General features: G+C 47.4%; 1 protein-coding gene across 3 annotated transcripts in view; it reads left to right on the top strand.

The window, feature by feature from the left end:
- Nucleotides 1–16,827, top strand: part of NANS (N-acetylneuraminate synthase) — a 35,130-nt gene that overhangs the window by 16,572 nt on the left and 1,731 nt on the right. For 2 of the 3 annotated variants that reach the window (XM_045020748.1, XM_045020749.1), the window contains exons 3-5: nt 9,227–9,442; nt 14,163–14,262; nt 15,657–15,811. In XM_045020748.1, coding sequence (XP_044876683.1) covers nt 9,227–9,442; nt 14,163–14,262; nt 15,657–15,811 — 471 coding nt within the window. Of the gene's footprint in view, nt 1–6,705; nt 6,935–9,226; nt 9,443–14,162; nt 14,263–15,656; nt 15,812–16,827 lie in introns of those variants that run through there. The other variant, XM_045020750.1, reaches the window with a different exon arrangement.

The raw sequence follows: 16,827 nt of genomic DNA, 5'->3' as shown, positions 1-16,827 counted from the left end.
AAATGCAGATGTCCCTACTGCACGCTCCGAGAGGACTGTGCTTACTTTCTGTATCCTCTGGGTATGGAGCGTTGCCAACCTTACAGGATTTTCCTGGTGTCTCCAGGAATTAAAGATTAATCTTTAATTAAAGATTATGTCATGTGGTGAAACCTCCAGGAATAAGTCCAACCAAAACTGGCAACTCTGGGGAGCTGCCATTCTATGCCCTTCCTCTCCCTCCCTCTCTAGACAGGGCAGGAAGCGTCACATTCACCTGCAATGTTCCCCAATAGTCTCTTATTCCCTCCTACTTCCTACATTCACCTATCCCCATATTTCCTTCCTTCCCCCTCACATTTCCCTACCCCACTCTCCGCCATGCCACATTCCCCTGCAATCCCCTCAGTCTGCCCCCCACGCCCCACATTCCCCTGCACCTCTCAGCCTGCCTCCCCCTCCCCAATTTCCCCTGAAATCCTCAGCCTGCCTCCCGCTCCCCACATTCACCTGCATCTCTCTCCCTCTGCCTCCTGCTATCCAAACTCTGACTGGGATATATTCCTTCCTAGTTTCCTAACACATTCCCCTTCCTGGCATTTCATTCTCATTCTTGGCACCTCCACATTCTCCTATTCCCTACCTGGCCCTTACAGGGTGATTCAAAAGCCTGAAGCCAGCCTGGGCCCCACCCTGTATTGAAAACAATGGGAGATGGAGGCCATCTCTGCTGGGAACAGCTTTGCTTTCCCCTGAAAGGTCAAAGGGTCATGGCAGCCATCTTGGCCATCCTCAGGGATAGACTGGGGCTTTAGTTCCATAGGTAGGAATAGATGGCTGACATTTTGGATAAAAACAAAACTACACACTATTGAAGAAATCCATGAGAACCCTTGAAAAAATAACATTGCCAGATTCACTGTTGTGTCTTTTGCTCTTTACATAATAAACATGCTATAAAGGAATTACACGGGTAGTGCAGGGTCCAGATAACTGTGTTTAAGGCGTCACTGCAGATACACACTGCTGCTCTGGCTGGTTCTGGCAGCTTCTAAAACATGCAAAATGGTGAGGCTCAAACACTATTTAAATGGCTACTACCCTATTCTTACACACTATTTTCCCAGTAAAATCATGAATGTTGGCTACATTGGGGTGCTGAACCTTTACACAGCAAGAGTTTCTCTGTTTATGCCACTTCCACCTCTATAAGCCAAATTCATCTTTGGTTTAAGTAGGCACAACTGTTGATTTCACTGGAAGTTGCACCTGCTTACACAGAGGAGCTTAATTTGGTCCAGTATATTTTAAAGTTGTCAAGGTAACATAGACTCCAAGATCTCTTTTATATTGCTGATATAATGCAGCCTGTTGAAGGCTGAACAATTTGGGCGACATACCCACCTATGCCCCATTATCAACATAAAAAAGTGTGATGTATAACACAAGCTGAATTTTATATTCAAGAGCACTATTCTTTAAAGCAGAAATCCCCAATCTGTGCGGCATGCTCCCATAGGAAGGCGCGAAGGAACATTTAGGGGAGCGTGGCTGGGGCCCGAGTAGGGTGACCAGATGTCCCGATTTTATAGGGACAGTCCCGATATTTGGGGCTTTGTGTTATATAGGTATCTATTACCCCTAACCTCCTGTCTCTATTTTTCACACTTGCTGTCTGGTCACTGTAGGCCCGGGCCAGCTCCCACAAGGTCGGAGAGGGAGCACCACCCAGCTCTGCTCCTGGCTCCAGGTGCCAGCCCCATGCCCGGGCTCCCAACTGCTGGTCCTGTTCCCGGGGCTCCACTCGCGGCTGTGGCTGTCGGATCTGCGCCCAAGGTCCCGGCTGCTGGCCCTACGCTTGTGGCTCCAACTGATGGCCCTGCTCCCGGAGTCCTCGCTGCCTGTCCCATGCCTAGGGATATGGCTGCCAGCCCTGCTCCCAGGGTCCTGGCTGCCTGCCCCATGCCTGTGGCTCCAACTGCCAGCCCTGCTCCCGGGGTCTTCGCTGCCTGTCCCATGCCTAGGGATATGGCTACCAGCCCTGCTCCCGGGGTCCTGGCTGCCTGCCCCATGCCTGTGGCTCCAACTGCCGGCCCTGCTCCCGGGGTCCTCGCTGCCTGTCCCATGCCTAGGGATATGGCTACCAGCCCTGCTCCCGGGGTCCTGGCTGCCTGCCCCATGCCTGTGGCTCCAACTACCAGCCCTGCTCCCGGGGTCCTGGCTGCCTGCCCCATGCCTGTGGCTCCAACTGCCGGCCCTGCTCCCGGGGTCCTCGCTGCCTGTCCCATGCCTAGGGATATGGCTACCAGCCCTGCTCCCGGGGTCCTGGCTGCCTGCCCCATGCCTGTGGCTCCAACTACCAGCCCTGCTCCCGGGGTCCTGGCTGCCTGCCCCATGCCTGTGGCTCCAACTGCCAGCCCTGCTCCCAGGGTCCTGGCTGCCTGCCCCATGCCTGTGGCTCCAACTGCTGGCCCTGCTCCCGGGGTCCTCGCTGCCTGTCCCATGCCTAGGGATATGGCTGCCAGCCCTGCTCCCGGGGTCCTGGCTGCCTGCCCCATGCCTGTGGCTCCAACTGCCGGCCCTGCTCCCGGGGTGCTGGCTGCCTACCCCATGCCTGTGGCTCCAACTGCCGGCCCTGCTCCCGGGGTCCTGGCTGCCTGCCCCACACTGGGGGATATGGCTGGCAGCCCCACTCCCGGGTCCTGGCTGCCTTCCCTGCGCCTGGGGATCTGACTGCCGGCCCCACTCCGGGGTTCTGTTTCCAGCCGCGGCTGCCAGCCCCAGCCCTGCACCTGGGGCACCAGCTGCTGGCCTCAGTCCCCAGCCGAGGCTCGACTCCTGCCCCTGCCATGGCCCCAGCCTCTGCCCTCTTACCCGTGCCTGCGTACCCCCTCCCAGAGCCATGGCCCTGCTCCTGGCCCCACCTCTGGGGAGTGAGGCGGGGGCGGATGGGGGAGGCACGAGGTAAAAAGTTTGGGGACCACTGCTTTAAAGAATAGCAGTTCTGTATACATAACAGAAACACGCAGAGGTAACATAAATCCAGAGACTAACAAATTTATTTGGGCATAAGCTTTCGTGGGCTATAACCCACTTCATCAGATGCATGGAGTTGAAAATACAGTAGGCAGGTATAAATATACAGCACATGAAAAGATGGGAGTTGCCTTACCGAGTGGGGGGGTCAGTGCTAACCAGGCCAATTCACATCCACATCCACTCTAATTGAATTGGCCTTGTTATCACTGACTCCCCAACTCGGAAAGGCAACTCCCATCTTTTCATGTGCTGTACATTTATACCTGCCTAGTGTATTTTCACTCCATGCATCTGATGAAGTGGGTTATAGCCCACGAAAGCTTATGCCCAAATAAATGTGTTAGTCTCTGGATTTATGTTACCTCTACTCGTTTCTATTTGTTAGTCTCTAAGGTGCCACAAGGATTCCTCGTTGTTTTCACTTAAAACAGAGTATTTCATAGAAAAGAAAAGAATCATAGATTAAAGGGAGTGAATAAACAATTCCACATCTTACAGTCGCACAAAGTTCAGTCAAGGATGAAGTTGAGAGCAGGATCATTCATCAGTCAGAGATTCCAAGTGTCCACACTTCTACCACACCCAACAAATGCAAATATACTGCTCACCGTTTCTCTTGTTAACATAGCTGACCTGAATAACTGACTTGTGTTGACTCAGAAACCTGCTGAACAAATATAATAATCAGCTTTTTATCTCACTAATGTAAATGCCTACCACAACGTCATCATTCTTTAAAGTTTTGGGTGGAAAGTCAGTTAGACATTAGTATTTTCTCTTGCTACATTCTGAATGGTGAAATCCTCATGGAGGAGGAGTATTTTCCTTACATTGCCTTTGCTTCTGAAATAAAGCCTTCACACATTGGTAGAAAAGAGCTTTGGTACTAAATCTGCAAATAAAGAGCCCAGCCTGGAATTACTGGACCTAAAATACTTGGAGACCTGCAGGGGCAGAGTAAAATGGAATAGGGCCCAGCTCCATCAATATGTTAGGCTTCCGTACTCTCCTTTCCCTCCCAATTCACCCAGCTGGAAAGACTACACAAAGTTCAAGGCAGTGGAGAATCAGGACCCGGGGGCAGCTCAGGCAGCACGTGTGCCAGTCGTATCGGCTGCTACTGGGGCAGTCTTGGGACACCACCCCTTCCCCCCCAGCAGCAGCAGCTTTTGGGTGTGTTTGAGGGGCACAGGGTTGGGGCACAGGATGGGGTGAGGTGGGCTCTGGGTGGCGCTTACCTGGGGGGCTCCCCAGAAGAGGCGACATCCCCCTCGCTGGGAAACATTAAATAAAACACAAACCGAAAACAAAGGGCCTTATTCATGACTGACAAGATATCTGAAATTTCAGAAACATATGTGAAGAATCTTATCTAATATTTCTGAGGTGCTAGGTTCCAGCAACAACAGGTGTTTTAAACCATGCTTTTTGTCAAGATTAGAGTGGGATGTTTGGGGTAGAAAGATATGTATGGGAGTGTGCCATCCATGTATCAGGAGACCCCATCTAGTAGCTTGTTTGGACTAACTGCAAATATCTTTAGGAAATGCAGATAGATCACAAGTGGTTCAATTACCAAAGTGTGTGTGTGTGTATGTGGGAGGGGGATTTAAAAAAATTCCAGTGGAATGTTTCGATTCATATTATTTCATAGAATTTTATCATGCCACTCTTATTAACAATTCTGTCCCCTTTGGCTAACAATTCTGATTATGACCTGTGAGCCAGAAAAGAATCCAGATGGTTCTCCTATGGCTGCATTACCTTTGCAGGAGAAAGTAGTAAAGTTGTCCTTTTGTGACTAAAGTAAGCAGCCAGGACTCTGAACACATACTGGGAGTGGGGCTGGTGAGTTAGATGACACCATTTCCATAGTCACTCGCCTAAGCACAAATAGTTCCCACCTTGGGTGACCAGATAGCAAATGTGAAAAATTGGGATGGGGGTGCGAGGTAATAGGAGCCCATATTAAAAAAAGCCCCAAATATAGGGACTGTCCCTATAAAATCGGGACATCTGGTCACCCTATTCCCACCCCCATCCCCCAAAGGAACTTGACAATGGGAGGGGCGACTAAGAGTGGGGACCAAAGTGGGGGGTCGGTGGGGTATTAAGTGTTTAAATTGCCTGGCTCACTGGTGGTGTCAGTGTTGTCAACCGCAAACATTAAAAATCATGTCAGCCTCCCTCCGCCCAAGAAATCATGAGACTGGCTTTAAAAATCATTCATTGCTGCATGAAGGGTAATCCTTGCTACCATAGGCGCCGATTCTGTGGGTGCTCCAGGGCAATGCACCCAAGGGGAAAAATTAGTGGATGCTCTGCACCCACTGGCAGCCAGCTCCCCTCACTCCCCGCCCCACCTCCTCCTCCTCCTCCCTCTGAGCACACCACGTCCCTGCTCCTTTGCCTACCTCCCAGCACTTCCTGCCTGGCTGCCACCGAACAGCTGTTTGGTGGCGTTAGCACGCTCCGCGGGGTGGGGAGGAGTGGGAACGTGGTGTGCTCGGGGAGGAGGCGGGGAAGAGGCGGGGCCGGGATTTGGGGAAGGAGTTGGAAAGGGGGCGAGGAAGGGGTGGAAGAGGCGGGTCAGGGGCAGGGCCTCATGGAAGGGGTGGAGGGGGTAACAGCGCCAGGGACAGGGATCGGGGTGAGGGTCCAAGCACCCAGGGAAAAGAGGGGAAGTCGGTGCCTATGCTTGCTACTATGGATGTCACGTCCCTATACACCAACATCCCTCACAATGATAGTGTAGCTGCCTGCCTCAAATATTTACAAAACAGACAACCCTCAGATATCCACCCCAAACACATTGCCAGACTCATCTATTTCATCCTCACCCATAACAATTTTACATTCAACAACAAACACTTTCTCAAAACCATGGGTAAGGGTTCCCCAATAGGCAACCTCTTCATGGACCACCTTGAAGAAGAATTTCTGGACAAATACAGCAGGATCTGTAGGGCAGATCCGAGAGAGGCCGATATTGTCTGGACAGATGGTTTAAACCAGTGGGCCCCAATCTTCGCCAGACAACGAGCGGGGCAATGCCACTGATAAGCATTTCGGCGGATGCTCGTCCACCGGCCAGTACGCGGACACACACAGACGCCGTGGCGGGCACCCACAGGCACCGCGTTGGGGACCCCTGGTTTAAACGCCCTCAGAGATTTCCACCACAACTCCAACAACTCCCACCCATTTACTAAACTGTCTCTGGAACCCTCCCACAGCAGCGACAACCTCCTGGACAAACTGCAAAGGAGCAGCGGGGGCTGAGGCGGGAACGGCCTTGGCGGGAAGGGAACGGGACGCAAAGCGAAGGCTGAAGGGACCCGACGGGAGGCGCTGCCCACAGGCGGGTAACACGGGATTTGGGAGAGCTGCCGAACTCCGCTGTAACCAGCTCTAGGCGGATACGGATCAAGTTATTCAGAGTCCGGCTGAGGCCTTTTCTCGGGACCGTGTGGGCCCCGCTGGGCCGGGCCCCGGCTGGCATCGCGCGCTGCGTTACCCGGGGAACCAGCCCCTCAAAGGGCGTGCGGCTCGCACCACGCTTGGCCGAACCGGACCCGGACCTTTCTTAGCCCCACCCTTCCGTGTGCCCATGAGCCGCTCTGATTGGCTGGGCTGGGCCGGCGTTCGTTCGCGGGGATTGGCTGAGGCTCGGGGTGACGTAGCCCGGGCTCCCTGCCGGCGGTGGCGCGCCGGGCTGGGGCAGTAGCCGTTGGCGGCCGTTGTTCCCGGTGCTCGCGCGCGCTTCGCTCGCCCGCGCGCCGCGATGCCGCTGGAGTTCGAGCTGTGCCCGGGCCGGCGGGTCGGGGGGGCCCAGCCCTGCTTCATCATCGCCGAGATCGGCCAGAACCACCAGGGGGACCTCGCCGTCGCCAAGCAGATGATCCGCATGGTCAAGGTGCGCGCGGCCGAGGCGGGGCTCCGGGCTGACCGGACCCGGGCTCTGCTGGGAGGGAAGGAGGAACTAGGGGGCGGGGCCTCTGTGGGGGACGGGCTGCGGGAGGTCTAGGGGGCGGGGTTGCCGTAGGGGGAGGGCGCCGGGGGGAGGGGTCTGGGGGGAGTGAGTGGGGGTTGGAGGGCGCTGGGAGGAGGGGTCTGGGGGGGCAGGGGCGCTGGGGGAGTGGGTGGGGGTCAGAGGGTGCTGGTGGGAGTGAGTGGGGGTTGGTGGGTGCTGGGAGGAGGGGTCTGGGGAGCAGGGACCCTGGGGGGAGTGAGTGGGGTTGGAGGGTGCTGGGGGGAGTGGGTGGGGGTTGGAGAGCGCTGGGGGGAGTGGGTGGGGGTTGGAGGGTGCTGGGAGGAGGGGTCTGGGGAGCAGGGACTCTGGGGGGAGTGAGTGGGGTTGGAGGGTGCTGGGGGGAGGGGTCTGGGGAGCAGGGACCCTGGGGGGAGTGAGTGGGGTTGGAGGGTGCTGGGGGGAGGGGTCTGGGGGGAGTGGGTGGGGGTTGGAGGGTGCTGGGAGGAGGGGTCTGGGGAGCAGGGACCCTGTGGGGAGTGAGTGGGGTTGGAGGGCGCTGGGGGGAGGGCTCTGTAGGGGGAAGGGCTCTGTAGAGGAGCAGGAGTGCTTGGAGAGGAGCTAGGGTGCTGGGGACTCTAGGGGTGCTGGGAGAGGAGTGGGGCAGGGGTGCTGTGTTGAAGGGTCTATCGGGGAGCAGTGGTGTTAGGGGCAGGGGTGACCCCAGAAGCCCTGCAAGGGGATGAGGTGTCCTAGTCACTGCTCCCTGCGAGCAGTGAATTTCAGCACCACTCCCCAACAGCATCACTGCCTTCCCGTGTACCCTCTACAGGGATCAGGGAGCCCTGGGAGTGCAGGTCAGTGAGAGGGTTGGCACAGTGGAGCTCTGAGCTGGCCTAGGTGCACCCACAAGATTAGAGGCAGGACAACAGTCGTCTCCCAGCTGGTGATGTGTCACATTGAAAAAGATTTATCTAAAGCTGTGTTACAGGAACACTAAAGTTAGCTCAAAAGCAGGAAGTGGCCCAATTAACCTACCAGGGATCACATACTGTTTTTGCAGGATCCTGCCTCATTCACCACATGACGGAATACATGTGTGGAGCCATTTGTAATGATAATAAAAGTATCCATGAAAGGCATATTTGCCACTATGTCCCAGTCAAATTTTAAGTTTCTTTCATCTCCCACCGAGGTGCCAGAGCTGTTTTTTTTAAAGCTGCATTCTTAAATAGAAAAATAGCTCATTTCCCCACTATCTGTAATTGAAAACATCTGAACCATTTTCCCAACTTAAAAAAAATTGATCAGGGACTGAACAAGTGTGTCAGATTTTAGCTAATAAAGCAAGAGATTGTAAAAATCTTATAAGAAACTGAAAAAGACCTATCTCCCTATACTATATATGTTACTGTATGAATGATTGCTGTCCACTTGGCACTGCAACTTTTGACTTATATTATTTTAGCTGAACTTCCAAACAGCACTCTTTAGTGAGGTGAACCCCTGTGATTTACCAGCTCTTCTTTCTCTCTTGATGTTGAACTCACTGGAGTTGGGTTGCTTTATATTTTTTTTCTTTAAAGGTTGACGTACAGTCAACCTCAGAAATTTCCTTGACTTCAGTACCTATAACAGCAGCTATTAGAGATTAGCAGACTGAACTTGAGGGAGAAATACGAGCAGAATTTATTTGGACGCTTGACCTTACGTAAACCCTATATACTGGTTTTAGAGTGCACATTTACAATAAAGGTTAGATTGAGCAAATCCAAGCTAATAAATCCCCAGATGGTTTTTATTTTTCCTTCCAGAATCATTGGACCTTGATATAATTGGAAATCTTGTTAAAATTACAAAGTTACATTAGTAGTTTGACAGTTTATTTATATTATATAGTATGTCTATGGAGGATCAGTGTTTTCCATATTAAAGCTGATGTTCAGTAAGGAAATAATTGATGTGATTAGCTGTCAGTACACATACATGGTTTTTAAAAATGTTTGTCTTTGTTGCATGCGATCCTAAATTATTTTTATGGACACCCTCACACAATTACTTACGTTAGTTCTGTCAAAGATAGGAAGACACTGTTATTTTCAGTCTTATTTTCACATATGAGAATGTTAGCCAGACTGTTACTTTGGTTCTGTGTATTTCTTTTCAGCAGTACTTACGAACTATAGATTCAGTGGCACCTGTCTTGTGCAGATTCTGAGATGATGATATGTCTTGCAGGAGTGTGGAGCAGACTGTGCCAAGTTCCAGAAGAGTGAGTTGGAGCACAAATTTAACAAGAAAGCCCTGGAGAGGCCCTATACCTCCAAACACTCCTGGGGAAAGACTTATGGGGAGCATAAGCGCCACCTGGAGTTCAGTCATGACCAGTATCGAGAGCTACAGAAGTATGCAAAGGAGATAGGCATCTACTTCACAGCCTCTGGCATGGATGAGGTACATGAGCTGTAATGGTACAGAAAGCAAAATGCAATTCTTGCATTAACACAGTTGTAGTGTTGTGTAATTCATATGTAAAACTAACATCAAGGGTCTGGACTCTAAATTGCAAAACAAATGAAAACTAGAGCCAATGCATAACTTTCATCTTTAATCAGTCCCATTGTGTGTCAGGGCTTGTCTACCCTGGCACTTTACAGCGCTGCAACTTTCTCACTCGGGTGTGAAAAAACACCCCCTTGAGCACAGCAAGTTTCAGCGCTCTAAAGCGCCAGTGTAAACAGTGCCCCAACGCTGGGAGCCGCGCCTCTCATGGAGGTGGGTTTTTCGAGTGCTGGAAGAGCTCTCTCCTAGCGCTTTGCCATCACTACACAAGCCATGTTAAAGCACTGCCGCGGCAGCACCTTAGCGTTGCCAGTGTAGACTAGCCCCCAGTTACAGTTGCATGTTTCCTACCCAATGACCCCCCAATACATATTCTAATATGCTGAAGTGCCTACGCACAGTGGAGCAAATTAAAGAAAGGCCTCATCCAGAACTCTGAATAACTTGATCTTTATCAGTTTAAACCTGGTTACAACAGAGTTTGGCAACTCTCCCATATTACATGTTACCCTCTCGATGGTCAGCTCCTCCTTTCAGGTTCCTTCAGCCTTCACTTTGCATCAAATTCCTTTCCTGTCAAAGCCTTTCTCATCTGAGCCCCTGCTGCTATTTTGCAATTTTCTCTGTTTGCTACCCACCATACCCCCTTTGCTTGACCCAAACCACAAAACTAATGGTCCCTTTTGTTGTCTTCTCCTACTCTTTGGTCAGGAATCCTTCCATCCAACTCCCTCCTCCTGAAACACCCTGATCCCGTCTGATGGTCTCTCAGCCACTCTGCCTTCAAGTCCTCTCCTATAAACACATTTTCTCCAGGAAGCCTATAATTCATACTGCTTCCATCAAAGGTGTGTGTGTGTGTATAAAGAAATAAAAAAGCCCTCTGTAATCCTCAGCTGTTGTGCATAACTGACCTCAGCAACTACATAATCTTGATGTTAACATAATCCTTTGAACATGAGGTATAGCTGAAGTCTGTTAACTGGAAAATTCAACAGATACAGTCTTATTTTCAGTGTGTTTCAGCGGAAGTGCCGGATAAAGTTCAAGGATTATTTTGGTTTTTCAATTTTGGCCTAGAAACAGATGAGCAAAACTACTGCTGTGGGTCTCTTCATGCTGCCTTCAAGTCAAGGAGGCTTGCTAAATAATGGATATTGAACTTTTAGATTAACAATCCCCCATGTGCTCTTACATCCGGGATTTTAAAGTGGGATTTTTGAAGAGACACTTTTGAAAACCCCACCTTTCATTCTTTGGTGTTTGATCTACGAAGTGTGAAACACTTATCATGAAGGGCTGAGCCCCTCCAATGGCTAGCTGAAGTTGCTTAGCACCTTCCAAGATAATTTCCTTTGTTACTTTGGATACTGATGTCTTGTGACTGAGGCAGCCATCCTAATTTAATTGACAATATTGACCCCCGAAAATGCATAATGTATTTGTCTAAGAAGCTGCCTGCGGGTCTCATCATGACTAATGTGTTTTCATTGTAAATGCTTCATGCCATGAAATAATATTTTTCAATTAGTAATATAAGCTGAATATAACTAAATGGAATTTTGTGCTGTAGAAGACGTAGAGTTAAGTTTTTAATGATATGAGGAAGAAATTTTGATTAATATAAAGTAAATAGAAAGGAAGTGAGTGACTCCTTTATTTACTCTATGTTCCAATTTTTAGTGAAGACAGAACAGAGTCCCAGTGAACCACTGTATGTGTACCATGTGCGTCATTCAAGGTTATTTCCCGTTCCTTGAATCTCTCCCATACGATTTGCCAACTTTTCATAAGAAATGATTAACAGATTCCAAGGCCAGAAGGGATCATTGTGATCATCTAGTCTGATCTCCTGAGTGTAACAGGCCATGGAATTTCCCCCAAATAATTTTTAGAACATATATTTTTAGAAAATGAGCACAGTTAGAAAATAGCTGTTATGCTTAAGAATGGTTGGGCTCCATATCTCTCTTTTGTGTAATCTGTGGAGGGAGGGATAGCTCAGTGGTTTGAGCATTGGCCTGCTAAACCCAGGGTTGTGAGTTCAATCCTTGAGGGGGCCACTTAGGGATCAGGGGCTAAAATCAGTACTTGGTCCTGCTAGCGAAGGCAGGGGGCTGGACTCGATGACCTTTCAAGGTCCCTTCCAGCTCTAGGAGATAATATATAATAATTGGAGATATACCTATTATTATTCCCCAAGCCCTTTCAGTGGTAACAGGGGGCCACAAATCTAATTTGTTTATTTAGTTCAAATAATTATGAAGATCCACAACAGCATAAGCACAGTAAATTTGATTTAGCATCATAGAGGCAGGGCAAATTAGAATAGATCACAGTTGCTTTTGTCTTTCCTCTTTCTGGCAGAAATCCTAGACCCAGATCCTGAAAGATATTTAGGCACCTAACTCCTGTTAATTTCAATGCAAGTTTGGTGACTAAATACCTTTTGGGGATTCAGGCCTTAACCTCTAAATAAACGCCATAACTACAATGAATGAGTTGCAGAATTTGCTGTCCTTTCCAGCATTGACAAAGTTGTATAGCTATTCTAATGTCTTCCCAAAACAGAGCAAGCGTGGAGGAGTTTTGTAACAGCTCTGCTGATTAATGGTTTTATTTTTAATTCCTCCAGTTGACTCCTCTACTTAAAGAGGTCAATTACAATTGTAATGGCAGTCATTGCATGATCTCTGATAATACCTGAATTATTTTGTCTGCAGCATGTATGTTTTTAGAAGAGGGTTGAGTATAATTAACATTTCGAGAAGCTGTTGATATTTCACGTGTTCTGGTACAGCTTTATATTTATCTTCTTAGTTGCATTATAAAAGTAGAAGTGTCTTCCTATTTAGGGTGGCAACATTTTTTCCAGATGCCACTTAACAGTTCTGAAGTAATTTCCCCCATAATATGAATATTTTTTTCTTTTGCCATCCTCTAACTACTGAATAAACAGCTCTTCTATACAATTATAGAACCTCTCAATAGTTTTGAGACTTGTAACATTTTCTATTCTGACTTTTTTATTTAAAAAATGGGGGGGAGGGGGGATCCCTTCTCTTTAGAATGAAAGCATTCTATAAATAAAAGCATCCACCTGGTAGTTTACAGCTGGGCCTCCAGAAAACAAAGTCCTAAGAGAGGAGTTAATCACTGGTTCAGAAGGTTGGTGATACCTTTCACCTTTTGGGTCATTGATTCAAATCCAGTCCTGGCTGAAAGTTGTTACCATTTGATGAGCGAAATGAGTTGTGACAAAGGTCACAAAACTCACCAGCAAGCTCCCCATAGACCAAGACACATCAACTCAAAGAGAGACTCAGACCCTCTCCATAACAACAGGTGCAAAACCTGTAGACATATCTCTACTGCTACGATGATCAATATCCCCCCACAGCACACCATTCAAAATTCTTGGGTCCTACACATGCCTATCACAACATGTGGTATATCTCATCCAGTGCACTAAATTCCCCCGTAACAACTATGTGGGTGAAACCGGACAATCACTATGCTCTGCAATGAACTCACACAGAAAAATAAGTCAAAATCACCATATTACCTCTGGGTGAACACTTTTCACAAAATGATCACTCCATATCTGACCTCTCAGGCCTTATCCTCAAAGGGAACCTGCCTAATACCTTCAAAAGACATGCCTAAGAGCTTAAATTCATAACTTTGTTAGACACTAAAAATCATGGACTTAAGTCAAAAAATCCCAGTGTCTTTATTATTACAACAACCTGTAACCCACTAACTCTTCTTTGTCTTATGACTGTGGAAGTGTTAACTGGCCACTTCACCTTAACAGTCTCTTACAATATGTTAACTACATATGCTAAAAAAACGGTTCCACCTTGTATTTAGCTGTGACACACTGCGTGCCTTTCCCAGACCTGAAGAAGAGCTCTGTGTAAGCTCAAAAGCTTGTCTCTCACACCAACAAAAGATATCCCCCTCCCCCATATCATGACTACACTACCACCTGAAACAAAAATCACCAGCTCAGCTGAATCTGATTAACACCAGGTGAGAGAAGCCAAAGATTAAAAACACCTGGAAGCTGCACTACTCTCTGATGCCTAGAGGTGGGACCTTCAGTTCATGGTGGAAGCACATTGGCAAATCTGCATGGTGAAGTTAGTGATTTTGCTGCTCATTCTGTGGATAGCAACATGGATACTTTGATATAGCACTAAGGATCTCAAAGCAATTCACGGACAGCAGATATCAGTCTCTAGCACTATCTATCCAGCACCTTTCCTGACCAGTAAATTCAGTCACACCGTAGACACTATACTTAATCTTGCTAGACTAAACTTCTTGGGCCAAATTCAGTGCTGTTTGGGGTTTCACAGGGTTAGTCTGCAGAATTTGGCCCCATGCATTCTCTATGTTGTCCCTGATCTGGGAGTGGGAAGTGATGTGATCATTGGAGTATGTGTGTGCATGACCTTGAACTTCAAATACTTTTGTTACAATTTCCTAGTCTTTCTTATGGAAAAGAAGGGCTCAGTTATCCACTGTGGGTGATTCTTTGTTAATGTTGAGTAGGAGTGGGACTGGTAATTTTAGGAATTAAAAAAAATGTGTTCTCTTTTCATAGATGGCGGTCGAGTTTCTGCATGAACTGGATGTTCCATTTTTTAAAGTAGGATCAGGGGACACTAACAATTTTCCATATTTGGAAAAAACAGCAAAGAAAGGTGACTGGTTTTATTTTTGACTGTTTTATTAACCATCACTGAGTCCCAGCAGATTAGGTCCCAACCATTTCCCTCCCACTTGAGACAACCATCTGAAAGTTTCATTAACTTCTCAATTTCAAGTTATGTCTCTTTGTGAATTCCTTTAGATATGGTCTGTTACAGCCTGGCCCAATCTCTCTCTCTGAATGGACCACCAGTCTGTTGTGTACGAATCCAACTGCTGGATCCCACATACTTCTATGCCCCTGGTTCTAGCTCTGGGTTTCTCAAGCACACTCCCAGGTGTAGAGTGCATGTCTAACATCCATCTTGGGCAGCGGGACCCTGCAGTCCAGCCACGTTAGACCCCAAAACCAGTGACCTAGCTCTCCCAAGCCCCAGTTGCTTGTACATGTTCCATCCAAGTGCTGCATTGAGCTTCTTTATTAACCCCTTAAGAGACAGCATGGCAGGAAAGCAAGGATCACGGGCATAGCAACGGGATTTCTTAATCACAAACAATTTACTCTTAACAAAGGACAGTAAAGAGATATAGATCTTTAGAAAATAACAAACAGTCCTAAATGCAGTGCCCCCCATCCTATGAGTCCTGGGTGTGATCAGCATCCATAGGCTAGTCAGCCTGTCCTGCCTCCTTAGCCTGGTTTTCTTGTATGTCTCTGTGGTCTGGCCCCTTTCTTAGAGAAGCTCCCCTGTTTTAAAACAGTCTCTGTTCCTCTTTTTCCCCTGTCCTTTAGCTAGGAGTGTTCTGGGTTCCAGCTTTCTCCCTGCTCTCTTGGCTTAGAGCCCATGAAACAAAATGGGGTTAGCAATTTAACACAGACATCCCCCCAACCTGTCACAACATCAGTGTTAGCAATCAGGCACACTTAACGTAATGCATCTTTAAATAGAATGCAATTGCTTGCAGTATATTTTAGCGTTAAGTGAACAACAGACATGGTGTTTTTGTTGCTGGCATAACATTCTTTCTAGTTTAACTAATTTCAGACAGCAAAATGAAATCCTTGACAAATGCTTAGGTGCGGTGATCTAGCAGCTATGCCGTCTAAGGGATTGTCTACACACACAGTTGCTCTGGTTTAACTAAAGGTGTGTTTTTTTTTTAAAAACTGATTTAGTTAAACTGGTGCAAAAGGCTGTGTGGACACACTTAGTTTAGTTTAACCAGCCTTATATTGCTTTAGCTTAAATCAGTTTGGAACAAGTTTTGGCTACATCAAAATAAGCTACTCTTGCACTGAAATAGTGGTAGTCAACATTTTGGACCAGTTGAACCGAATCTGTTTAAATTCACATCTTATGTTAAACCAATGCAACTTTCATATATAGATTAGCCCTAAGTCATGAAGCCTTGGGAGAAAAATGACCCTGTTTGTTTTACCGGCTAGGTCGTCCAATGGTAATTTCCAGTGGGATGCAGTCAATGGACACAATGCACAAGGTTTATCAGCTTGTGAAACCGATCAATCCCAACTTCTGCCTTCTCCAGTGCACCAGTGCTTACCCTCTTCAGCCTGAAGATGTCAACCTCCGTGTGATAACGGTCAGTGAATCATATGTAATACACAGCATATAGGGAAGGCAGGGCACAGATGAAATAATGCACTTTTACTTAGATTCCTAGATCTTGGTGATGCTGGTATTTGCTGCTGAGAGGGCAGAAAATGTCATGTTTTTCTAGTTCCCCTAAGGGTAAAAGTAAAAGCTTCTGCTGGAGCCCTGATCGGCAAAATTTGGCATCAAGGAATTTGATTTAGTTATTACCAGTTGACACATGCACACTTAAACAGTGCTGGGTGTGAAATGTGCGTGGAAATATTATCTTGTGCCTGCACTCTAACGTGGCATAAGACAAAAATGTGTAGGCAATCGGACACTAAGAACCTAGATAGTAGGTCAGGTCAGAAAACTTTTAATTAAAAATATTTCCAATGAAAAGCAGGAATGTGACTAAAATGCATCTGTGCCCTGAGGCAGTATGCTCCTGCTGGTAGTAGGCACATGAATATTTGTGATTACTAAGGATACTGCAATAAGAAAAAAATGTTTGCAAAACTGTGGAAAATATTTAAGCACATGCTTAACTAAATGCACGAGTAGTGGCATTGTTTTCAGTGAGACTACTCACTTGTGCAAATATAAGCACTTTTAGGATCAGGTCTGAAGTATCCTTTGCTGCAATGTTACATGTGGTGCTTTATTTTAAAGTTAATCTGTATCCAAAGGATTTTATAGACATTTTTAAATTGGTTCAGTCCAGTTGACTTTTGGATGAGAACAGAGAAACATTGTTAGTGTAACCCACTATCTTTGGGGTTTAGGTGCTGATGGATACAAATTAACTAGGAAAAACACCAAAGAAGTTTTAAGGTACAAGGCGCCTACCCTTCCTTACTCATGCTGGTTGTCCCAGTGAACCCCTTAAACACTAGTCAGTAGTGCAGCGCAGCTAGTTTTGTTAACTGAAAGCAGGATTTACCTGTTAAACAGCCAGCCATTTGTTTTATGACACTAGTCGTCTGTATATTCACTTACAGTCATTGTTACATTTGCTCTCTG

This window comes from Mauremys mutica, chromosome 6 (genome assembly GCF_020497125.1).
Source record: "Mauremys mutica isolate MM-2020 ecotype Southern chromosome 6, ASM2049712v1, whole genome shotgun sequence".
NCBI lineage: Eukaryota > Metazoa > Chordata > Testudines > Geoemydidae > Mauremys > Mauremys mutica.
Note: the sequence above shows the minus strand (reverse complement) of the source record. Positions and strands in the feature narration are given on the sequence as shown.